Genomic DNA, 26,337 nt, shown 5'->3' with positions numbered 1-26,337 from the left:
GGGATGCTACACACAACAATACCTTGTGTTAATATTTGAAAAGCTGCTATATGTAAAAAACTCCAAAGTCTCCATCAAAAAACTGTTAGAACTAATGAATTTGGCCAGGCACACCAGTGGCTCATGACTATAATCCCAGCAATTTGGGAGGCTGAGACTGGTGGATCACTTGAGGTCAGGAGTTTGAGACCAGTCTGGCCAACATGGTGAAACCCTGTCTTCTCTAAAAATACAAAAATTAGCTGGTCATGATGGCATGCACCTGTAATCCCAGTTATTTGGGAGGCTGAGGCAGGAGAATCGCTTGAACCCAGGAGGCGGAGGTTGCAGTGAGCTGAGATCATGCCACTGCACTCCAGCCTGGGCAATAGAGTAAGGCTCTTTCTCAAAAAAAAAAAGAAAAGAACTAATAAATGAATTAGGTAAAGTCAAAGAATACAAAATCAACACATAAAAATCCATGGCATTTCTATAAAAAATAACAACCTAGACAAAAAAGAAATCAAGAAAATAATTCACTTTATGATAGCCTGAAAAAAAAAATACTTAGGAATAAACTTAACCAAGGAGGTAAAAGACCTGTACACTGAAAACTATAAAACAATGATGAAAGAAATTGAAGAGGACACAAATAAAATGAAAAGATATTCCATGTTCATTGATCAGAATAATTAATTTTCCTAAAATGTTCATACTACCCAAAGCAAAATACAGATTCAATGTGATCCCTATCAAAATTCCATTAGCATTCTTCACAGAAACAGAAAAAAAATCCTAAAATTTATATAGAACCACAAAAGGCTCTGGATAGCCAAAGTAATTATAAGGAAAAAGAAAAAAAGTTAGAGGCATTACACATCCGGATTTAAATTATATTACAGAGCTATAGTAATTAGAACAGTATGGTACTGACAACAGACACACAGACTAGTGAAACAGAATGGAGAACCCAGAAATAAATCCAAACATATACAATGCACTAATTTTCAACAAGGGCAGCAAGAAGAAACAATGGAGCAAGGATAGTCTCTTCAATAAATGGTCCTGGGAAACCTGATTTCCACATGCAGCACCATACACAAAAATCAACTCAAAACAGATTAAAAAAAAATAAATGTAAGACCTGAAACCATAAAACTCATAGAAGAAAAAACAGAGGAAAAATTTATTGACATTGGCCTTAGCAATGATGTCTTAGATACAAAAGCTCAGACTACAAAAGCAGAAATAAATAAATGAGACTACATCAAATTAAAAACCTTCTGCACAGCAAAGGAAACAATCACCAAAATGAAAAGGCAACCTATGAGTTGGGAAAAAAATACTTGCAAACTATATATCTGATAGAGGGTTAATATTCAAAATTTATAGAAAATATGTAACTCAATTCTTTTTTTTTTTTTAGACAGAGTCTTGCTCTGTCACCCAGGCTGGAGTGCAGTGGCGTGGTCTTGGCTCACTGCAACCTCCACCTCCTGGGTTCACGCCATTCTCCTGCCTCAGTCTCCCAAGTAGCTGGAACTACAGACGCCTGCCACCATGCCTGGCTAATTTTTGTTTTTTTAGTAGAGACGGGGTTTCACTGTGTTAGCCAGGATGGTCTCCATCTCCTGACCTCATGATCTGCCCGCCTTGGCCCCCCAAAGTGCTCAGATTACAGGCGTAAGCCACCGCACCCCACCATGTAACTCAATTCTTTAAATGGGTGAAGAACTTTAATATTTAGAAAGTAAGTAAGGACATTGTATGGGAAAAAGACATATCAATGATGAAAAACGCAGGTTCTCCACCATTGTTATGGAAATCTTGAAGATCAAGGGAGGTATGACAATGATTTAGGTCCCTGGCAGCACTTTCAACTACGCTAAGATTTGAGAGGTTTGGTGTTTTGCACTTGTTCGATTTTGTGCGATCATCAGAACATTGCGACCCTCATATTTCATTGTAATAATTTACCTCATATGAGAAACATTCAAAGGGTGACTGAGGGCTAAGAACCCAGCAGAGGAGTCTTTTTATTTAAAATTGAATACTGTGCTTTTTTCTTTTCAAGTCTTGATGTGGTGTGAGTTTTCAATTTCGAGATAAGAAAGTAGGACTGAAACTAGAGAACAACCAAGAAGGTAAGAAATGATGGAGTAAAGACATTCAGCCTCACTAGTAATTCAAATAATGTAAATAAAAACAGTAAATGTCATGTTAATGAAGTAACAAGAAATTATAATTGTCTCTTAGTTAGACAAAAATAAAGAAGATTGGATAAGCTCATTATTGGGAAGCGTGTGGAGAAATGATGATATTCTCATACTCTGGGTCTAAGGGCAAATTGGGCAGTAATTTGAGCTGACAGTTTGGCTCTAAGAGTAAAAATTTCTCAGAAATCTAGGAATGTAACCTAAGGAAATAGCCAATCACATTTACAAAGGTATATAAACAATATGTTTTTGTAATAGTGAAAATATAATGTAGATACTGACATGAAAAGATATTCCAAAATATTTCATAAGACAAAAAAAAAGCAAAAGGAGAAAAGTATATATGATGTGGAATAAAATGAACACACATACTGATATATATAACAGTGCAAAGAAAAACTTCTATGAAAGTATTATCAGCCAGGTGCGGTGGCTCACACCAGTAATCCTATCACTTTAGGAGGCCGAGGCAGATGGATCACCTGAGGTCAGAAGCTCGAGACCAGCCTGATCAACATGGTGAAACCCTGTCTCCACTAAAAATACAGAAATAGCTAGGCATGGTGGCAGGCACCTATAATCCCAGCTACTTGGGAAGCTGAGGCAGGAGAATTGCTTGAACCCAGGTGGCGGAGGTTGCAGTAAGCCGAGATCATGCCACTTCACTCCAGCCTGGACAAAAGAGCAAAACTCCATCTCAAAAAAAAAGAGAAAAGAAAAGAAAAAGAAAGAAAGAAAGAGAAAGAAAGAAAGAAAGAGAATCATCAGTGTGAGATAGAGAATTGTGGGAACTTTTTTGTATATTGTATATTTCTATATAGCTTTCATTTTATAAAAGTATCACTTTAGTCAAGATTAAAATTAAGTTATTTTATAGTATTAAGTGTATTTTAAATGTTGTATATCCGTATTTATTGCTATTTACGTATTATTTAAGCAAAACATTTAAAATATATAGAGCAGGCTCCCTAAAAGCATGGAGAGTAATATCCCGTTTATTTAATGATTAATGATTTAATGGCTCAAGGATGGGGGTTAGAAAAAATGTTCAGAGAGAGGAAGTGGAGTAAGATGGCAGAATAGAAAGCTCCACCGATCATGTCCCAGTCCTGTGTCCCAGACCCACACCCGCCCCCCACCCCCTACAAGGACACCAAGTTGACAACTATCTACACAGATATGAGTACCCATCTCAAAAATCAGGTGGGCAACTCATAGTACCTGGTTTTAACTTCATAGCACTGAAAAAAAAAAAAAAAAGGCACTGAAGAGACAGAAAAAATAGTTTTGAATCACGAACACCACCCCTCCCCAACCCCGGCAGCAGCAGAGTGGTGTAGAGAGCTTCTCCTGGCACCAGAGCAGGGAGAACACAGCAATTGTGAGGTATTAAACCCAGTGCTTTCCTGTTACAGCAGAATGGAAAACTGAACCAAACTCAGCTGATGCCTGTCCACAGAGGCAGCATTTAAATCAGCCCTATCAAAAAAGGAATTGCCAATCCCAGTAGTCCGAACTTGAGTGCCCGCAAACTTCGCCAAGGGCTACAGCACTGTGTCTCCAAGTAATCTTGAAAGGTGGTCTAGGCCGTGAGGACTGGAACTCTTAGGCGACTGCCAGAGCAGAACCAGGCCCAGAGACAGTGGACTGGGGGTGGGACACATGTCATACTGGGACACCAGCTGGGGCAGCCAAGGGAATGCTGGCATCAACCCTCCCCTCACCCCAGGCTGCACAACTCAGCTCATGGCTCCAAAAGGGACCCCTTCCTTCCGCTTGAGGAGAGGAGAGGGAAGAGCAGGGAAGACGTCACCTTGCATCTAGGATATCACCTCAGCCACAGCAAGATAGGGCACCGGTGGGACACAGGAGGCCGCCATTCCAGGGTCTGGTTTGCAGATGACATTTCTAGACACATCTGGGGCCAAAAGGGAACCCACTGCTTTGAAGGAAAGAACCCAATCCTGCCAGCATTCATCACCTGCTAACTGAAGAGCTCTTGGGCCCTGAATAACCAGCTGTCGTTATTCAGGGCCCAGGTAGTACACCAAGGGTCTTGGGTAAGCCTCTCAGACTTCCTGGCTTCAGAAGAGACTTAGCACATTATCAGCTGTGGTAGCTACAGAGCAAAACTCCTTCTGCTTGAGAAAAGTACAGGGAAAAGTATAGTAAAGAGGACTTTGTCTTACACCTTGAGTACCAGCATGCCCACAGGGGAGTAGAGCACCAAGTAGGCTCTTCGGGTTCCCAATTCCAGGACTTGGCTCTTGAAAATAACATTTCTGGACCTGCTCTGGGCCAGAGGGGAACCCATTGACCTGAAGGGTAAGTACCAGGCCATTAACCTCAAGCTGACTTAAGAGACCTTGGGCCTTAAGAGAACATTGGTGATAGTCTGGCATTATTCCTCATGGCCTGGGGTGGTGGTGGCTACCCAGTGAGGTTCCTCTGCCTTTGGGAAGGTGAGGGAAGAGTGGGAAAGACTGTATCTTGTGGTTTGAGTGCCAGCTCAGCTGCAATACAGTAGAATACCTGGTAGACGTCTAACGTTTTTGACTCTAGTCCTTGACTCCCAGACAGTACTTCTGTACCCACCCAAGCCCTGGGGGACCTCACCACCCTGAAGGGAAGGACACAGGCCTGGTGGGCTTTGCCACCTGTTAATTATAGAGCCCCAGGACCTTGAGTGAACATAGGCTGCAGCCAGAGATTGAGTACAGCAGGACTTGGGTGAGACCAAATGCTACACTAGCTTCAAGTGTGATCCAATACAGTCAGCAGTGGTGGCCACAGGGGTACTTGTGTCACTCAACCCCCAGCTTTAGGTGGCTCAGAACAGAGAGAAAGACCGTATGTTTAGGAGAAAGTAAAGGAAAAGAACATGAGTTTCTGCCTTGTAACCCAGGGAATTCTCCCGGATCTTGTCCAAGTTCATCAAGGCAGTACCTCTACAAGTTTGCAAAAACTAGTGTTACTGGGCTTGGGGTGCCTCCTAAAGCAGATACAGCTTAGATCACCACACCCAAGTCCTTTCATATATCTGGAAAGCATTTCCAAGATAAACGGGTACAAATAAGCACAGACAGTGAGAACTACAATAAATATCTAACTGTTCAATGCCAGACACCAGGAACATCTACAAGTATCAACACCATCTAGGAAAATATGACTTCACTAAATAAACTAAATAAGACACCAGGGACCAATCACGGAGCAACAGAGCTATATGTCCTTTCAGACAGATAATTCAAAATAGTTGTGTTGAGGAAACTCAAAAGACATTTAAGATAACACAGAGAAGGAATTCAAAATTCTATCAGATAAATTTAAGAAACAGACTGAAATAATTAAAAAGAATCAAGCAAAGGCCAAGCGTGGTAGCTCACACCTATAATTTCAGCACTTTGGGAGGCCGAGGCGGGTAAATCACCTAAGGCTACGAGTTCAAGACCAGCCTGGCCAACATGGTGAAACCCCATCTCTACTAAAAATACAAAAATTAGCCAGGCGTGATGGTGCCTATAATCCCTGCTACTGGGGAGGCTGAGACAAGAGAATCACTTGAACCTAGGAGAGGGAGGTTGCAGTGAGCCAAGATCACACCACTGTACTCCAGGCTGGGCAACAGAGTGAGACTTCATTTCAAAAAACAAAAACAAAAACAACAACAAACAAAAAAAGAATCAAGCAGAAATTCTGGAGCTGAAAAATTCAATTGACAAACTGAAAAGTACATCAGTCTCTCAATAGCAGAACTGATCAAGCAGAAGAAAGAGTTAATGAGCTTGAAGACAGGCTATTTGAAAATACAATCAGAGAAGACAAAAGAAAAAAAATTTAAAAATGAAGTACAACTAAAAGATATAGAAAAATAGTCTCAAAGGGGCAAATCTAAGAGTTATTGGCCTTGCCAAGCAAGGTGGCTCACGTTTGTAATCCCAGTACTTTGGGAGGCCAAGGTGCAAAGATGACTTAAGCCCAGGAATTTGAGCAACATAGTGAGACTAGCCTGAGCAACATAGTGAGACTAAATTTATTATTTTTTTATTTTATTTTTAAAGTTATTACCCTTAAAGAGAAAATAGACAGAGAGATAGCAGTAGAAAGTTTATTCAAAGAGATAGCAGAGAACTTCCCAAATCTAGAGAAAGATATCTATATCCAAGTACAAGAAGGTTATAGAACACCAAGTAGATTTAACCCAAAGAAGATTACCTCAAGACATCGAATAATCAAAACCCTAAAGGTCAAGGATGAAGAAAGGATTCTAAAAGCAGTGAGAGAAAAGAAACAACATACAATGGAGCTTCAATAAATCTGGCAGTAGACTTTTCAGTGGAAACTTTACAGGAGAGAGTGCCATGACATATTTAAAGTGCTGAAGAAAAGAAACTTTTATTCTAGAATAGTATATCTTATCTGGTGAAAATATCCTTCACACATGATGAAGAAATAAAGACTCTCCCAGGCCAAAAAATAAAAATAAAAATAAAAAGCAGAGGAATTTCATAAATACCAGACCTGTCCTATAATAAATGCTTAAGGGAGTACTTCAATTTCAATCAGAAAGAAAAAAATATTAATAAGCAATGAATAATCACCTGAAGGTGCAAAACTCACTGATAATAGTAAGCACACAGAAACACACAGAGTAGTACAGCACTATAACTGTGGTATCCAAACTACTCTTATCCTGAGTAGATAGACTAAACAATGAACCAATCAAAAATAATAACTACAACAACTTCTCAAGACATAGAGATTATAATAACATATAAATAGAAACAACAGAGTTAAAAAGGTAAGGGGAGAAAGTTAAGACATAGAGTTTTTATTTTTCCTTGTTTGTTGTTTATGCAAATAGTGTTAAGTTGTTATCAGGTTAAAATAATGGGTTTAAGATAATATTTGCAAGTCTCATGGGATTCATCTTTGGGACCCAAGTATTTTTCAACATACGCAAATCAATCAATGGGATATATCATATCAACAGAATGAAGAGTAAAAAAACCATATGATCATTTCAATTGATGCTGAAAAAGCATTGGATAAAATTCAACATCCCTTCAACATTAGCAGTGGCTAATGCCTGTAATAATAATAGTAGCAATTCAACATTAGCAGTGGCTAATGCCTGTAATAATAAAAACCCTCAACACACTGGATATAGAAGGAACACACCTCAGTATAATAAAAGCTGTACACAACAGAATCCCAGCTAGGATGATACTGAATGGGAAAAGACTGAAAGTTCTTCCTTCATACTGGAAGTCCAAGCTACAGCAATCAGACAAGAGAAAGATATAAAGGGCATGAGAATTGGGAAGAAAGAGGTCAAATTACCCTTATTTGCAGATGATATGATCTTATATTTAGAAAAACCTCAAGAATCCACAAGAAAATTATTAGAACTGATAAATTCAGTAAAGTTACAAGATACAAATAAAACATACAAAAATCAGTAGCATTTCTATATACCAACAGTGAATGCTGTGAAAAAGAAATTTAAAAAGTAATCCCATGTATTAAACACAATAGCCACACATAAAATTAAATATCTAGGAATTAACTTAATCAAAGATTTCTATAATGAAAACTATAAAACACTGATGAAAGAAATTGAACAGGACACCAAAAACTCAAAAACCATTTTATGTTCATGGATTGGAAGAATCAATATTGTTAAAATGTCCATACTACCAAAAGCAATCTACAGATTCAATGCAATACCTACAAAAATACCAATGACATTCTTCACAGAAATAGAAAAATATCCTAAAGTGCATATGAAACCACAAAATATCCAGAAAAGCCAAAGTAAAAAGATCAAAACTGGAGTAATCACGTTACCTGACTTCAAATTATACTACAGAGCTGTAGTAACCAAAACAGCATGGCACTAGCAGAAAAACAGACACATAGACCAATGGAACAGAATAAAGAATCCAAACAAATCCAAACACCTACAGTGAAGTCATTTTTGGCAAAGGTGCCAAGAACATACACTGAGGAAAAGACAGTCTCTTCAACAAATGGTGCTGGGAAAACTGGATATTCATATGCAAAAGAATGAAACTAGACCCCTATCTCTTGCCATATACAAAAATAAAATCAAAATGAATTAAAAACTTAAATCTAAGACCTCAAACTATGAAACTACTACAAGAAAACATTGGGGAAAATCTCCAGGACATTGATCTGGGCAAAATTTCTGGAGTAATATCCCACAAGCACAGGCAACCAAAGCAAAAAAGGACAAATGGGATCACGTCAAGTTAAAAAGCTTCTGCACTGCAAAGGATAAAATCAACAAAGTGAAAAGACAACCCACAGAATGGGAGAATATACTTGCCAACTACCCATCTGACAAGAGATTAATAACCAGGATATACAAGGAACTCAACTCTATAGAAAAAATAATAATAATCTGATCAAAAAAGTGGACAAAACATTTAAATAGACATTTCACACACACACACACAAAATACAAATAGCAGACCTATGAAAAGGTGCTCAACATCACTGCTCATCAGAGAAACGCAAATCAGAAGTACGATGAGATATCATCTCACCCCAGTTAAAATGGCTTATATCCAAAATACAGGCAATAACAAATGCTGGTGAGGGTGTGGAGAAATAGGAACCCTTGTACACTGTTGGTGGGAAGGCAAATTAGTACAACCACTATGGAGAACAATTCGGAGGTTCCTCAAAAAACTAAAACTTGAGCTACCATATGGTCCAGCAATCCCACTGCTGGGTATATACCCATAAGAAAGGAAATCAGGCTGGGAGCAGTGGCCAATGCCTGTAATCTCAGCACTTTGGGATACCAAGATGGGTGGATCACCTGAGGTCAGGAGTTCAAGACCAGCCTGGTAAACATGGCAAAACCCCGTCTCTACTAAAAATACAAAAATTAACCAGGCATGGTGGCAGGCACCTGTAATCCCAACTACTTGGAAGGCTGAGACTGGAGAATGGCTTGAATCCAGGAGGTGGAGGTTGCAGTGAGCCGAGATCACACCACTGCACTCCAGCCTGGGCAACAGAGCAAGAATTCATCTCAAAAAAAGAAAAAAAAAAAAAAGAAAAGAAAAGAAAAAAGAAAGAAAATCAGTATATCAGAGAGATTACAGGCACTCCTGTGTTTGTTTCAGCACTGTTTACAGTGAGATTTGGAAACAGCCTATGTATCCATCAACAGATGAATGGATAAATTACGATGAACCTATAAAGAAAATGTGGTACATTTACACAATGGAGTACTATTCAGCCATAAGGGAGAATGAATTCCAGTCTTTTGCAACAATAGGGATTGAACTGGAGATCATTATGTTAAGTGAAATAAGCAAGGCATAGAAAGACAAACGTTGCATGTTCTCACTTATTTGTGAGATCTAAAAATAAAAACAATTGAACTCATTGACATAAAGAGTAGACGGATGATTATCAGAGGCTGAGAAGGATAGTGGGGGTGGTAGGGAAAAAAACTAGAAAGAATGAATAAGAACTACTACTTCATAGCACAATAGGGTGACTACAGTCAATAATAACTTAATTGTACATTTTTAAACAACTTAAAGAGTATAATTTGATTGTTTGTAACTCAAAGTATAAATGCTTGAGGGGATGGATGCACCATTCTCCAAGATGCACTTATTTCATGTTGCATGCCCATGTCAAAACATCTCATGTACCCCATAAATATATATATACCTACTATGTACCCACAAAAAAAAAAAATAAGAATAATTTTTAAAATGTTCAACTTCTCAACTGTAGTTAACCCTAGCTAATGGGATTTCAAGGTTATATTTACTCTTTCTTCATTTTTTAATATTTAAGTTATCTACAAGTATAATGTATTTCTATAATTAAAAAGCTACTTTCCTTATGAGGGAAAAATTAAGATCATATTTAAAAGATCAGATTCTACAACTTTTCAAGATGCCATTGAAACTTCCATAAAAATAGCAAACGAAGGAAATTGTAGTCATGTTACGGTCCATTAGAGCTCTTCTAAATATAAAAAACTACACTTATTTTTCTCAGACTGTTAAATGCTTATAAGGTATCTCATTATAGGTTGTCTATACATTGTATATATTTATTGACGTAGTTCTTTTTGCTTTTTATTTTATTTTGAGACAGGGTCTCACTCATGCCCAGGCCTAGAGTGCAGTAGTGCAATCGTGGCTCACTGCAACCTGGAACTCCTGAGCTCAAGCAATCCTCCCATCTTAGCCTCCCAAGTAGCCGGAACTACAGACATGCGCCACCGTGCCTGGCTAATTTTTTAATTTATTTTTCATAGATACAGATTCTCCCTATGTTGCCCAAGCTGGTCTCAAACTCCTGGGCTCAAGTAATCCACCTGCCTCAGCCTCCCAAAGCGCTGAGATTACAAGAGTGAGCCACTGCACTCAGACCAAAGTTCTTTTTAAAACAATTAAAGAGCATTGGATTAGACTGTGCAATAGACATGAAACTTTTTCAAACATGAATAAAATATTTTCGCAAGACAGAGAAGGAAGAAAGGAGGGAATGAACGAAAGAAAGGGAGGAAAGAACAAAAGAAAGGAGGGAAAGAGCAAAAGAAAGGAATGGGCTAGGGAAGTAGAGGAGTAAAGATATGGAGAGAAGTCAAGACTGTGAGAAGAAATATGGCATCTGTGCAGATAGCAACAGGGGCAATGTGAGAGTACAGACAATCTTAGACAATCTGGGAACATGTTGGGGCATGTAAAGAACCAGCAGATACTTCCTTATCACTGACAAAAAAAGAAAAGAAAAAGGAAAAAAAAAGGAAAAGGAAAAAGGAAAGGAAAGGAAAGGAAAGAAAGAGGCGGGAGAGAGAGGGAAGGAAAGGGAAAGGGGAAAAGAAATAAAAAAGGAAAGGAGAGGGGAGGGAAGGGGAGGGGACGGAAAAGGAGGGGAGGGAGGGAAGGAAGGAAGGAAGGAAGGAAGGAAGGAAGGAAGGAAGGAAGGAAGGAAGGAAGGAAGGAAGGAAGAGGAGAACCAACACACATCGACTATGACAGAAGCAAATGGCAGACTCCAAACATGAAGCTATGAACAGAAATTTGGGAGGAGAGCATAGAAAGGGAGTCTAGTGTTAGACAGCAGTGGAGGAGAAAAAGTAAAGAAATAAGAAATGAGGAGCAAGAAAGCCCCCCCTTTCTTGCAGTGGAGGAGAAAAGAAAAGAAATAAGAAATAAGGAGCACAACCCCCCTGCTGTGCTGCAGTGAAGGGCAGCTCTTCTAGCTAATAAAGACTGAGTTATGAACCATGCACAATCCATAGGCTTTCTCAGGACATGTATCAGAGTCTACTTCTCAATCCTTTATTTTATCAAGACTTTACTTAAAATCAACATATTGGCAATTGAGTTTTATTTTATAGCACTATAAACAACTAATGCCTTTTTAGTTGTGTTATGGAATAATTCTAGTAATATGCTACTAGATATGAAACTTTAAGACAAGATCACTAAAAATAATAATGATAATAACAGCTAATAATTTTGAGTACTTAACTATGTTTCAGGTACTACATTAAGCATCTGACATCTAATCAATCCTCACAATATTACTATACCCATTTAAGAGATAAGAATATATAATGATCAAATAAGTAAATTGCCCAAGTTTTAAAAGATAGTAAATAGTTGAGCTAGGATTTGAACCTGATCTGATTCAAAAATTTGTGAACTTGACCATCACCCAATATTCTTCTATAAAATTAAGCACTTAGAATAAGTATTGAGCCGAGTGCAGTGGTGCATGCCTGTAATCACAGAACTTTGGGAGGCTAAGGTGGGAGGATCGCTTGAGCTCAGGAGTTTGAGACCAGCCTGGACAACATAGGAAGACCTCATCTCTATTTAAAAACTCAAAAAATTAGCCAGGCGTGGTGATGCACACCTGTAGTCTCAGCTGTTCAGGAGGCTGAGGTGAAAGGATTGCTTGAGCCTAGGAGGTGCAGACTGCAATGAGCCATGATCACACTACTGCACTCCAGCCTGGGCAACAGAGACCCCTGTCTGGAAAAAAAAAAAAAAAAAAATTAAAATTAAATTTTTTTAAAACCATAAGTATATGCGGTACAGGTTTTCCCAGCTATCATGGTTTATGACCTTATGAATAAGATTGTATTGATCACCTATTACATGCCAGGCATTTAATTTTATGTACTTATCTCCTTTATTCCTCTTCACAAATCCGAGAGTCCCATATCCTCAGGCCCATTTTGCATTGGAGGACACTTACCTGCATAATAATCATTATGAGAAACAACATACAAATCATGTCCTTCATTTCCTTCTTTAAATACTTCTTCATAGGATTTTGGTGGATTCACCACGTCTTTAGCAGAGTATTCTGAAGGAAGAATTAATAAAATCAGTTCCAAGGTACTTTTTAATCTATTTATAAGATGTTTATATTGACTAGAACAAATGAGAAATTAGGTATGCTGGATGCAAGTCTACACAGACATCCCGAGAGATCACAAAGCCAACATAAATGGTTTATCAAGAAAGGGAAGCCCGCTTGACCTGGCTCACCCCCTAGAAGTCTGAAGCATGTTAGAACTTTATTATCAGTTGGCTGGGAGCAGTGGCTCATGCATGTAATCCCAGCACTTTGAGAGGCCAAAGAGGGTGGATCACCTGAAGTCAGGAGTTTGAGATCAGCCTGGTCAACATGATGAAACCCTATTCCTACTAAAAAAAAAAAAAAAAAAAAAAAAAAACCACAAAAAATTCCAGCCTGACAAACATGGTGAAACCCCATTTCTACGAAAAATACAAAAATTAGCCAGGTGTGGTAGCATGTGCCTGTGGTCACAGCTACTCTACTCGGGAGGCTGAAGCAGGAAAATCACTTGATCCCAGGAGGCAGAGGTTGCAGTGAACCCAGATGGCACCACTGTACTCCAGCCTGGGTGACAGAGCGAGACTTTCATCTCAAAAAAAAAAAAAAAGAAAAAAAAAAGAACTCTATTATCAGTTAACTGTTTAGTTGTGGTAAGCCATATTCCAAGCACAGTTAAATTCCTGGTCCTGAGAATCTCTGTACAATTTTTATTTTAGTTTACTGCAGACTTCTCAAGATGATCTAAACAAATCTGAACCACAAATTAGAACCCCTAACGCCCTACGGGGTAGCCATGGTGTAAATTTTGGCAGTTTTAGATGGAAGCATACACCCTGTGTCTGTTTGGATCTGAATCTGTATTCTCAGGCCAGGCTCAGTGGCTCAGGTCTGTAATCCCAGTACTTTGGGAGGCTGAGGTGGGTGGATCATCTGAGGTCGGGAGTTTGAGATCAGCCTGAGCAACATGGTGAAACCCTGTCTCTACTAAAAACACAAAAATTAGACGGGTGTGGTGGCACACGCCTATAATCCCAGCTACTCGGGGGGCTGAGACAGGAGAATCACTTGAACCTGGGAGGCAGAGGTTGCAGGGAGCTGAGATCGCAACACTGCACTGCAGCTTGGGCAACAGAGTGAGACTCCGTCTCAAAAAATTAATTAACTAATTAATTAATTTTAAAAAATGAATCTGTATCCTCAGTGTAGCCAGAGGTACCAGGGAAATCACTGGAATCAGGGAGAAATTCTTCTACTGGTCCTAAATCTAGAAGAGATGTTTGTTTAATAGCTGCATTCTCATGACTAGTGGTACCCAGTTTTGTGTACAGTGAATAATTTTGTTTTTACTGCTCTAGATAATAATTTGTAAATGTAACTCCATTTACAATTTCACTCTTCCCTTTTGACCTAACAACATAGATTAAGAAGTTTCCTTTAGTTTGGCCTCTCTGCCAAGAATTAAGGTATATAAACTAATAGTTAAGAATATCAGAAGATGATTCCAATCAAAATAATCCTGTAAAGCAGAACTTCTTTTTGATATATGAACATTACACTTAATGATACACATATATACATGTTTTGAAACATTGTTTCTTTTTATATATTTAAATGAGGAACACTTAAAGAATACTTTCCACATTAAATAAACTAATCCTAGGTAGCAGTTATGATATAATGGCTATAATGCCATGTCTAACAGTTCATATACATAGGATTTCTTAAACCTATCGAAAAGAAGAGGTGGGAAATAGTCACTCACATCTGTAATCCCAGCAGTTTGGGAGGCCAAGGTGGGAGAATCACTTGAGTCCAGGAGCTTGAGGCCAGCCTGGAAACATGGTGAGACCCCAGTCTCTATATAAATATAAATATATATAGTTTATAAATATAAGTATATATGTTTCATATGTTTATGAAACATAAAAAGGAGAGGATATTTAATCTACTCTAAAATACATTGTTCATGTGTCAAATTTTAAAAAACTTTAGATCTGATGTAATAAGGTACAACTCCAGATTTTACATTCCAAAGTATAATCTATCTTCAGAGTAGATGTCACTACCTTAAGGAAAATAATCTAGTGAGCCTTTCGGTGAACAAAGCTAAGGTTCCTGGAAGAGAGCCTCAATGGGTATGGAAAGACAAAGAGAGAATTTCTCCACAAAAACAAAGAAAGATGGAATTTGAGATCTCCTATGGTAAGACTCCTAGAGGGAGGGGATAACCTCAAAAAGAGTAAAGGAGAGAAATCTGAGAAAGGTGTAAAGAAAGGCACTCAACAACATGGCAGGAACCTGGGTCTTCAGAAGGAAGAATGGCCTATGACCAGTTCTTACGAGTTATTTGTTGAAAGATGGTACTCTACTCCCCCTCAGAATCAGAGTGGAAGTCACTCTGCCCTGTGATTGGTTAATATGCACGTAGACTTCATGGATCTGCATGAATGGAGTGTGGTATACAGCATTTACCAAACTTACCTGTGCCATGAACTCTGTTTCATAAAGAGTTCAGAGTCACGAACACATGTGAAGCACTGATGGAAACAGAACACACGAATGGATGTCCAAGGCAAAGGGATTGCAGTTCTCTAGCTAGTCCCAGAGCCAATTTTTGTTGAGTACTTTCCTGTCTTTACACCATACCTACTATGCTCACTATATCTGGACTCCAATACCTGAATTTTTCCTGCTTCTGCATACATACATGTCAAGGATTTTGGTTCTGAGAATAACTTTCTTGCTACAATCCCATCTTTCCTTCTTGAGTCATTGTTTACACCATCACCAAACATCATACAAATAAGATATTTGATCAAATTTTCCAAAGAAACTTATTTTACCAGCCCCTTCCCACCCTCTTTTTTTTTTTTTTTACTACCTCTGATGATTGCTGTCCCAAATGTCGTATTGATTGTGTCCATTCCTTTAGGTAATCCTGGTGCTTGATCATGAGATTTTCCTAATGGTGCTCGTCGATTGCTAAGATATATAGATTCTTTTTTATCTTTAATTTTCTGTTGAAATGTGGTAATAGGCTGTGGGTTTATCAATGTGTTTGCCTGAAAGAAATCATACAATGCACAAATACATCAACAAAAATAGTACAAATCTGAAAATGGAAACCCTAATCAACAGCTAGGGAGAGGAGACTGTACGATTGTGGGAAAACATTTCATTATCATCACTGGCTTTGCTCACCTTCAAATGAACTGTCGGAATTGGCTATAAAGTTTAAACATGCCTAGAAGAACTTTCTAATGAGTTAAAAGGTTTCAGTGATACTAAAAGGTTTACAATGATAGCTTCCAGGTTACTCGACTCAAATATTTAAGAAAGGTGATGCCAGGTGCAGTGGCTCACGCCTGTTATCCCAGCACTTTGGGAGGCTGAGGAGGGCGGATCACCTGAGGTCAGGAGTTTGAGACGAGCCTGGCCAACATGGTGAAACTCTGTATCTACTAAAAATAAAAAAATAAAAAATCAGTCAGGTGTGGTGGCACGCACCTGTAGTCCCAGCTACTGAGGAGTCTGAGGCAGGAAAATTGCTTGAGCCCGGGAAGTGGAGGTTACAGTGAATCAAGATCACGCCACTGCACTCCAGCCTGGGCAACAGAATGAGACTCAGTCTCAAAGAAAAAAAGAAAAAGAAAGAAAGAAAAGTGAAAATGAAAAGCACAAGAACCACTTGACTTCCAAAAGTTCTCTTCAGATACAGAGATCAGGTCTTCTGAATCTAGGGTGTCCATTCAATCAGTAGCAGATAACAAACATTTTGACTCCACCTCTACTCAATGTCCATATAAGTATTCCATAGGGCCTCTAGGCAAGTCACTAAGGCAGCCTTTTTTTTTTTTTTTTTTTTTTTTTTGAGATGGAGTCTCAGTCTGTTGCCCAGGCTGGATTGCAGTGGCATGATCTCGGCTCACAGCAATCTTCGCCTCCTGGCTTCAAGCGATTCTCCTGCCTCAGCCTCCCAAGTAGCTGGGATTACAGGTGCCCGCTACCATGCCCCAGGTATTTTTTTTTTTTTTTAATTTTTAGTAGAGACAGGATTTCGTCATGTTGGCCAGGCTGGTCTCAAATTCCTGATCTTAGGTGATCCTCCTGCCTCAGCCTCCCAGAGTGCTGGGATACAGGCATGAGCCACCACACTCCGCCAAGGCAGTCTTCTTTATTGTCTAACAAAGCCTGACAGCATTTCTCTTCATTGTGAGAAAATGGAATGCAACTAGGCTTTTATCATTTGAGAGGAGAAGAGATAGTTTTTGGCTTAAACTATTAATTTCTTCACACCGCCTTGGCTGCTGCTGCTTGGATTTTTTTCTACTGCTCAAGATAAAGGCTTTTGGAAGATAGATTGAGAAAAGGCTAGTAAAAAATATGGGTGGGAAGGAGATTGGAACTCATGAATTTCACTAATACCTGATTTGTGCATTTTCACCTTGGTAAATTAATAATGTACAAGGAAAAAAAGAAAATAAGTTACCGGTATTGAAATTTCAGATCTAATTCCATGTGTCAAATAAGGTGCAATTTGGGGATCATTTGCTCTTCCATAAAATACTCTTTCTACTCCAGCAGGTGGATATCTGAAGTTGAAATACTTTTTTGACGCAGGTGGAGTAATTAGCTACAAAGAGTGAGGCAAGAAAATAGTAGTAAGTACAGTTTCTAAAAATATTAACAGGACTGATCTATACCAATCAATCGACAACCTTAAGTGTATGTATGTAGTAAGCACATTTGGAACTACAGCCCCAAATAATGAACATCCCACTAAAACGTATTTAATTATTAACGGAAGTAAACATTTTTTTCCATGACACAGATCCTGAGAACATGTGCCCTGAACAACTTATTTTAAATGTTGCATTTAGAAAACAACCAGGAAGTATCCAGGTTACAAAGTATACCATTATTCCCACTGAAATAAATTGAATCCCCTGTAATTGAATCCCTGTAGAGCTAGAAACTGGAAGCCTGGGATTTTCACTTTCTTGGACAAAATCAATAGAAGGCCTCAAAATACAGTAAAGAATCCAAATTGACTACATTAAATGTATACCACTTTCATAAGGAACGTTGAGTTGCCTATTTCTTAATGTTCACAGACAAGGTAAAAATAGAAACATAAAGGTATATTGAAAGTGCTCACCCTGGGAAGTTTTTCAGTCACGCAGCTTGCAACTCTGTAACCAACTGGAATAACTTTTCCTGCCTTTGGGAGAAAAAAATGGGTTGATCATTGTCAGGGTGGAAGAGGAGCATTTGGAAGAATGAAATTTATTTCAAACTTGTCCTATGCCTCTGATGCTACAAAGTTCCTTTTGACTAACATAAAAAAGGAAGAACCGATAGTAAATATAAAGCAATCTTCACATGTAACAAACATTAAATGCTATGTATATATTATAAACATTTATAAAATTGTAAGCATATATTTTTACAGCACTAACATTGTTAGTGATTCATCCAGTTACAGGAATTCTGTGATGTGTTGAGGAATTCAGCTTTCGGAACAATCTTCTCATAGATCACAGGTTAATTATTCATTGTCCTATATAACAGTGAAATAGAAGTATGATCTTTGGGAGGCCAAGAAGGGAGGGTTTCTCAAGGCCAGGAGTTCAAGGCTACAGTGAGCTATGATCACATCACTGCACTCCATCTTTGGCAATGGAGTGAGACCTTGCCTCTGAAAATAAATAAATAAATAAAAATTAAAACTAAGAGAAAAAAACTAACTTCCCATAGTGTTCTGGGTATCTGGAAAGAGGGGGGGGGAGAGAGAGAGAGAGAGAGAGAGAGAGAACAAACAGACAAAAGCAGAGAAATTAAGAATGGAGTGGAGTGGATGGATGAATGAGTAGATGTGCGTGAACATATGAATGAATACATATGGGTAGGTGAAGTTTGTTATTATGTGAAATGTTGAGTGTGGAATTCCTTTTAGTAAGAGAGTCATTAGGGTTTAAGAGACTATCTTGCTGACATCTCTAGGTATAAAAGAGGAAGCCCACAGACATAGCCAGGCAGAAAACTGAATTGCTTTGTTAAAAAAAAAAAAAAAAAAAAAGGGAGAAAATATGATCTTTGTAGTCTAACGTTTTGATATGAATTATTAGACTCCAGTTTGAAAGGGAGGGGCAAAACAACTTCTGATTAGATACACTAAGAAGGAAAAATCAAGGAGATGACAAATAAATTCAGAAGGTGTGTGGAGTCGAAGGTCTAGCAACAGGGTGAGAGGCTGGAGGGCGCCAAGATGGCAAATAAGACAGTGAGAAGTAGCCCAGTCTTAATGCTGTATCTTCAGTAAATTCTACCCACGCAATTACATTATATGAGAAGAACTTTGTGTAAAAAAAGAAAGGAACTGTGTTCTAATCTGGGCAAAAGCAAGACTGAGAAGATGGAGAAGAGATATAGTGAGATTTTTAAAAATTCAGTTGGAAGTTATAAGAAATCTCACAGATACCAGGGAATACTGTCTCTCTTGCTATACTTAGGATAGGAACTCAAGTAATTTTAAAAAATATGAAGGCTGCCAGGCAAGGTGGCTCACACCTGTAAACCCAGCACTTTGGGAGGCCAAAGGTGGGTGGATCATTTGGAGGTCAGGAGTTCAAGACCAGCCTGGCCAACATGGTGAAACCCCGTCCCTTCTAAAACTACAAAAATTAGGCAGGCATGGTGGCATGTGCCTGTAATCCCAGCTACTCGGGAAGCTGAGGCAGGAGAATTGCTTGAACCCAGGAGGCAGAGGTTGCAGTGACCCAAGGTCATGCCATTGCACTTCAGCCTGGGTGACAAGAGCAAAACTCCATCTCAAAAAAGAAAAATAAAATTATGAAGGGGATCAGAATATGCCACCCAAAAATATGCCACTTTTGCATGTGGATTATTTTGAGCTGAAGGCAGTTGAGAATCAACAGATACAGGAAAAGTTCAACACTTAGAAAAAGGTGTGGTAAAGCTATGAAAATAGAAAGATTGGTTGAAAGTTTGTATTCAGGGCAATTGGATCCCCAGTTCTTCTCCATCCTATGTTATTCTTGTCTTCACACAAGCTCGCAACCCCTCTTGCCAAACTGTGGATTTGTTTTCATAAAGTGGTTTTGTAGCCAGAAACATCAAGCCAAGGTAAAGTAGCGGGACATTAATAAAGTATACTTTCTGTAATGCATTTCCTCTAGCTTCCTCTCCCACTGGGCCCTGGAAAGCAAGCAGCCAGGAGTCAAGCTAGCCCTCTAGCCCGTGGGCAGTGCATAGGAAAGGCAGTAGGGCATCAATGAATATAAATAGAGATTTGGAAGCCAGCCTGCTTGGGTTCAAATATCTGCCAATAAATAAACTGTGTCACCCTATTACTCAGCCTCAATTTGCTCACAATGGAGATGGTGATAACAGTACCAACCTCATAGAGATCACTGTGAGAATTAAATGAGTTCATACATATAAAATGCTTAGAACAGTGTCCACACACGCTGTGTGCTATGTAAGTTTCAACTATTATTACCATTATCAATATTCTCTGGAAAATCTGAATAACCTAGAGGGAAAAAAAATTAGTATTGGGAACTCACCCAAAATAAAAGCTGCCTCATCACTTGATCACCTTATAACAATGCCCTAGCCGGATGCGCTGGCTCACGCCTGTAATCCCAGCACTTTGGGAGGCAAAGGCGGGCAGATCACGAGGTCAGGAGTTCAAGAGCAGCCTGACCAACATGATGAAACCCCGTTGCTACAAAAAAAATACAAAAATTAGCCAGGCGTGGTGGCACATGCCTGTAGTCCCAGCTACTCAGGAGGCCAAGGCAGGAGAGTCACTCACTGGAACCCAGGAGGCGGAGGCTGAGTGAGCCAAGATCGCGCCACTGCACTCCAGCCTGAGCAACAAGAGCAAAACCTTATCTCAAAAAAAAAAAAAAAAAAAAAGCCCCAGGGTAAACAAGCCATGCAACACACATACAGCTACTAATTTGTTTTGTTTTGTTTTGTTTTTGAGACAGGGTCTGATTCGGTCGTCTAGGCTGGAGTGCAGTAGTGCAGATCTCAGCTCACTGCAATCTCTGCCTTTCAACATTGGCTCAGTACAACCTCCACCATCCTCCCGCATCAGCCTCCCTAGTAACTGGGAGTACAAGTGCGGGCCACCATGCCTAGCTAATTTTTGTAAATTTTTTTTGTAGAGACGAGTTTTTGTCATGTTGCCCAGGCTGGTCTCAAACTTCTGAGCTCAAGTGATATGCCCACCTTGGCCTCCCAAAGTGGTGGAATTACAGGCGTAAGCCACCATGCCCAGCCTGCTTAATGTTTTAATATGAGTTATTAGACTCCAATTTGAAAGGGAGGGGCAAAACAAGCTAATAAAAAACAAACACAAACATAGAGGGAATAGGAAAACGTAAACAAACAAAAGAGATTACCTGACAGATATAATAAGATGTTGCATTTATTGCATTCATAAAACAAGATTAGAAATTTTAAAAGACAACCTGAGAAGAAATAACTTTTTAGAATTTAAACACGATAATCTAAATAAAATTTCTGCTTTTCACCTATTGTTTTAATAGGTACTGATGAGCTGGGCGTGGTGGCCCATGCCTATCATCCCAACACTTTGGGGGGCTCCAGCTCCACTGCTGGAGCCCAGGGTTCAAGACCAGCCTGGGCAACAAAGTGAGACCCTTTTCTCTTAAAAAAAAAAAAAAAAAAAAAAACTAATGATGATTCTTTCCTAAATTGTTATTATTATGATGGCTGCCAAATGAAGACTTTCTAACTGTAGCATTCTTTCTACATTTATTAATTGCATTATACTTATACTGCAAGGAAGTTTTCTTTCTCTTTTTTTTTTTTTTTTTTTTGAGACAGAGTCTTGCTCTGTTGCCTAGGCTGGATTGCCCAGGCTGGAGTGCATTGGTATGATCTCGGCTTTTGAAAAACACTATCAGAGAGCAAAATCTCCACAATGGTCATTTTCTAAGATATCCCAAGACTGTCCGTTGATTTCCATCAATGCACTGACAATGGCAGAAACCTGGAGTTATTAAGACAAAACATCTGAAGCATACAAAGTGCATTGGTAAATGATACTGAGCCCTGGAATACAAAGAGGAAGAAGGGAAGAGAGCTTCAAGGGCAAGTTTACAAAAATTACAGTGTCCACGATAGCGTAGTGCCATGGGAGATTGAGGCTGCAGTGAACCGTGATGGTATCACTTCACTCCAGCCTGGTTGACAGAGTGAGATCCTATTTAAAAAACAAAAACAAGGCCCGGTGGGTGGCTCATGCCTGTAATCCCAGCACTTTGGGAGGCCGAGGCGGGTGGATCACCTGAGGTTGGGAGTTCGAGACCAACCTGACCAAAATAGAGAAACCCCACCTCTACTAAAAATACAAAATTAGCCGGGTGTGGTGACAGGGCCTGTAATCCCAGCTACTCAGGAGACTGAGGTGGGTGAATCGCTTGAGCCCGGGAAGTGGAGGTTGTGGTGAGCTGAGATCGTGCCATTGCACTCCAGCCTGAGCAACAAGAGTGAAACTCCATCTCAAAAATAAAAATAAAAAATAAAAAAACAAAAAACCCAAAAACCCACACACAAACAAACGCTGGGGCTACATAGATGAAAAATTACAAGAGTTAGAAAGAATAGAAAGGAGACTGCACTTTTGAGAGGTTTTTAGATGATATGTAAAAAAATTATTTTTAAATGAAGCCTTGTTTCTAATGAAGTTAGATTCCCTCCTCTTGCCTATAATCCTAATTCCATTCCCTTCCACTCATCTAGAAGCTGGTTCCACCCATTCTCTTCCTTTGTGTTATCTCAAACTCCTCCACTGATTCACTAAATAATAAGATTCCTAAGTGGAATATTTACTTTTTCTCTTTCTGCCGTATTTCTTAAGGGAAAAAAATTTCATGATAGCTTTCTCTGATTCTAATAACCCATTTGCTCTTCAGTACATTATAATCTGAATTCTTTTTCTATTATGTCATTCTAACAATGTTGGTAATTTCTTAATGTCCAAAGTTAATCAATCTTATTTTTACTTTGTGTTTGGAGACAGGCTCTCATTTTGTCACCCAGACTGGAAAGCAGTGGCGCGATCATAGCTCACTGGAACCTTGAACTCCCAGGCTCAAATGATCTTCGCACCTCTCCCAAGTAGCTAGGACTACAGGCACACGCTACCACACTGGGCTAATTTTTCTTTTTTGTATAGGCAGAGTCTTGCTATGTTGCCCAGGCTGATGACAAACTCCTGGCCTCGAGAAATCCTCTTGCCTGCTGGGTGTGGTGGCTCATGCCTGTAATCCCAGCACTTTGGGAGGCCAAGGTGGGCCGGACACTTGAGGTCAGGAGTAGGGGACCAGCCTGGCCAACATGGCGAAACCCCTGCTCAATTGAAAATACAAAACTTAAATTTAAAAAAAAAAAAAAAAGAAGAAAAAAAAAATTAGCCGGGTGTGGTGGCGTGCTCCCAGAATTCTAGCTACTGGGAGGCTGAGGCACAAGAATCACTTAAGCCCAGGGAGCCGATTTGCAGCGAGCTGAGATCGCACCACTGCACTCTAGCCTGGGTGATGGAGTGAGACTCTGTCTCAAAAAAAAACAAAAAACAAAAAACCTCCTGCCTCAGCCTCCCAAAGTGCTGGGATTCACAGGTAGTGCCACTGCACAAGGCCCATCAGAGATGATTTAACACTGCTGGTCACTCTCTCCTCAACACTCTCTTTCTTGTCCTATCACATTTAGAAAGGAAGGTATGAGAAGTGGGAGGAAGCAGAGGTTTTAGAATTGCCTGTGCTGGAAACTGGAAGCTGGTGTCTGCATGTGTGTGAGATCAGATCAGATCAGATCAGAAGCTATAAACTGCAGAACCAATCCAGAAATGGGAACAGGTGTGGTCAAGTAAAGTGGCTGAGAAAATCCAAAGAGGAAATCAGAAAGCAATGTGAGATACAGAAGAAAAGAACATTCTGAGTCTGAAGGGGAAAAGTCTTCAAACCCAGACAAAATTCTGTGGAAGCCCTGTGACCTCTTCAGTTGAGTTTTATTCTCAAATTTCAGTGTGTGGAATATTTTATTCATATTATATCTTAAGGACACTTTCTTATGTTCCTCAATACCAGTGTCTCAGACTTACCTTTTTCTTTTCTGACTGGTCTTTCTCCCATTTAATCATCCAGGCTTCCTTCTATTTATCAAACGTGTATTTATTGACTGACCACCATAAGCCAGGTATTGTGGTATGACATGAAGGTAAACAATAAACAAGATACAATCTTTGCCCTCAAGAACTCACCTTATTGACATCTTTTTCACTGATTACCTCTTGTCAATGTTTCCCAAGATTCTTGCCTTGACTTTCTTCTCCCATTCACACCCACAGGGCATCAATTGTTTCATATTACCAAGTGTCTCCCTGGCTTCTTCACCTGTTATCTCATACTGAAGATAGCCAACACTGGACATTCATTTGCCACCAAACCCAAAGAGATCATTATCAACACAGAAACTCCTGAGTCATCCATCAACCTTCCCAAACTCACCACATAGATCCACAACCGAATGGCAATTTTTTTACATATCATCTAAAAACCTCTCAAAAGTGCAGTCTCCTTTCTATTCTTTCTAACTCTACATTAATTCCAGTCCATCGGAACTTTGGAATGTTCTTCTAACTACCTACTTGTCATTCAGTAGCTTCCCCTTCCCGTTCATCATAACTACTGATATCAGAATTATCTTTCTAAAAGCCAAATTTTATTTATTTCTACCCTCATTAAGATCCAACATTGATACTGTATCTATATGTTTTATCCCTACACTCTGGGCCTTTAGATGTCTTCTACATATTTCTTCTTCATCTTCATCTCTCAACACCCTGCTGGCTGAATAGAACTGTTCATGCCTCTCAAACATAGGAAACATTGGTCGTGCTCTGTACCTTTTTATGCCTAAAATGCTCTAACCTCATTCTTTCTTCAAATACTGACACCTTTCAATGTTAGCTCAAATATTACTTTTCCTATTAAGCCTTTCCCATCTCCTCTAAACAGAATTGTGCAATCTTTACACTGAGCTCTGTATTCAGAGTGTACTTCTATAAAGGAAGAATAGTGTGATTTTTATTCATTTAGATAACCGTATACTATTCCTTTAGTTATCTGTCTCCATTACTGGAGTGAGCCTAAACCTAGAAGTAGGGATCATGTACTTTTCATTTTATTTTGTCCTGTACCTGGCACAATGGCCACCACAAGTCTTTGCTGAAAGAACAAATAACTCACAGACTAAACAATGAATGGAAAAAGAAAAGTGTGAATATTAGGACACAGCATGTGTCTTCATGTATCTCAATATGTGAGAGGCTTGAGGAAAATGAAATGAAGGTTAAAGGAGAAAAGAGAAAGAAATCAGAACAAATCACTGGTGTGCACAGAAAACAAAGCTGACATCTAGGAAGGGAGGCAGAGAATCAGAAATCTAAGTAACATCTGCAAGGAGTCCAGTGGAGCAAGAAATTTACGAATCTCATGAAATCTTCGTAATTTGTCTCTTCAAAACAAGTTTCATCACTTTATCATCTCAATAAAGACATAGCTATACACAGTTTAGTTCCTAGGGAAAGTGGAAAAAACTTACACTTGGCCAGCAAGGTGTTCGATCAAAAAATTTCCCAGAGTATATGGGTCTGATGCGATCTGGAGGTTCCACTCCTGATTCAATGTTTCCAGCCTCCTTTCTCTCTTCAGGTTGTTGGGCAAACTGGCATTGGGGAGGTTCTATCACCAAGCCCATTTGGGGCTCTGTATTCTTAGTCTCATCTGGCTCCTCGGCTTGGGTTAGTCCAATGTCCACCTCCACAGGAGGCTTAATCTCTGTGCCGGGTTTCATTACAACACAGGTAGACTCTTTTTCCATTTCCTGTCTTGGTTCCATATCCAAAGCAGGCTTTCCCACTAACTGCTCTACCCTTTCAGAGCCACTAGCCAAAGGAGCTCTGCTGCTCCCTACAGCCTGTGGACTTCCACAAACCCTGCCCAAAGGAGGCCGTATTATCCGTCCATGGGTATATCTTGCAAGAAGACTTTCATTTTCTAACCCCATTCTTCCTGGCAACAGAGAAGGTTTTGTTCCCTCTGAGGCTGAGACACTGTCGACTCCTAAACTTCCCCTCTGCATGAGAGTCTTAGAAATATTCTGTCTTTCTGATCCCATTTCAAGCCCCTTGCTCAATGGAAATTTTGTTTCTGGTGATGCCATCCTTCCCTCACACTTATTACTAACCACAGGGCTCTCCCCGCATCGGGAATCTTCTTTTCCTAATCCCACTCTGATCCCCAACTCCATGGGAAATTTTGTTCCCATGATGACCCTCCCGTCTCCTAAATCATCCTTCCCTTCGTTGGGGTGTCCAATCTCCACGTTCAGGGACGATTTCTCCCCACTCTCATTTCTCCAAGAGCACTCATCTCTAAGGGAAAACTGTACCTGGCTCGAGGGACGTTTCCAAACCCTTGAGGAACCCCACTCTCAGGAAAGAGCACAACCTCACTCGTACTTCCTGCCCACTGCTTCCTGCCTGCCTCTTAACACCTAGCTGAGTTCACCGAAGAAAAGATGGAGTCTGTTTATCCGGTTACCTGGGAAACAGGGGCGGGACTTGGCGCTCAAGTCCTCCTTGGACAGATCCCCGCACATCTCTCATTTCTTTCTTTCTTTCTCTCTCTCTCTCTCTCTC

At 39.6% G+C, this 26,337-nt stretch overlaps 1 protein-coding gene across 1 annotated transcript in view; it reads right to left on the bottom strand.

The window, feature by feature from the left end:
• The window catches only part of EFHB (EF-hand domain family, member B), a 56,409-nt gene extending 30,174 nt beyond the window's left edge, over positions 1-26,235 (bottom strand). The window contains exons 1-5 of the mRNA XM_011968451.1: positions 25,239-26,235; positions 17,734-17,796; positions 17,065-17,208; positions 15,457-15,637; positions 12,468-12,578 (exon numbers count right to left, since the gene is read on the bottom strand). Of these exons, the coding sequence (XP_011823841.1) occupies positions 12,468-12,578; positions 15,457-15,637; positions 17,065-17,208; positions 17,734-17,796; positions 25,239-25,964 (1,225 nt within the window). The 5' untranslated portion in view covers positions 25,965-26,235. The remainder of the gene's footprint in view (positions 1-12,467; positions 12,579-15,456; positions 15,638-17,064; positions 17,209-17,733; positions 17,797-25,238) is intronic.
• Positions 26,236-26,337: the final 102 nt, after the last annotated feature.

This window comes from Mandrillus leucophaeus, unplaced genomic scaffold (assembly GCF_000951045.1).
Source record: "Mandrillus leucophaeus isolate KB7577 unplaced genomic scaffold, Mleu.le_1.0 Scaffold843, whole genome shotgun sequence".
NCBI lineage: Eukaryota > Metazoa > Chordata > Mammalia > Primates > Cercopithecidae > Mandrillus > Mandrillus leucophaeus.
Note: the sequence above shows the minus strand (reverse complement) of the source record. Positions and strands in the feature narration are given on the sequence as shown.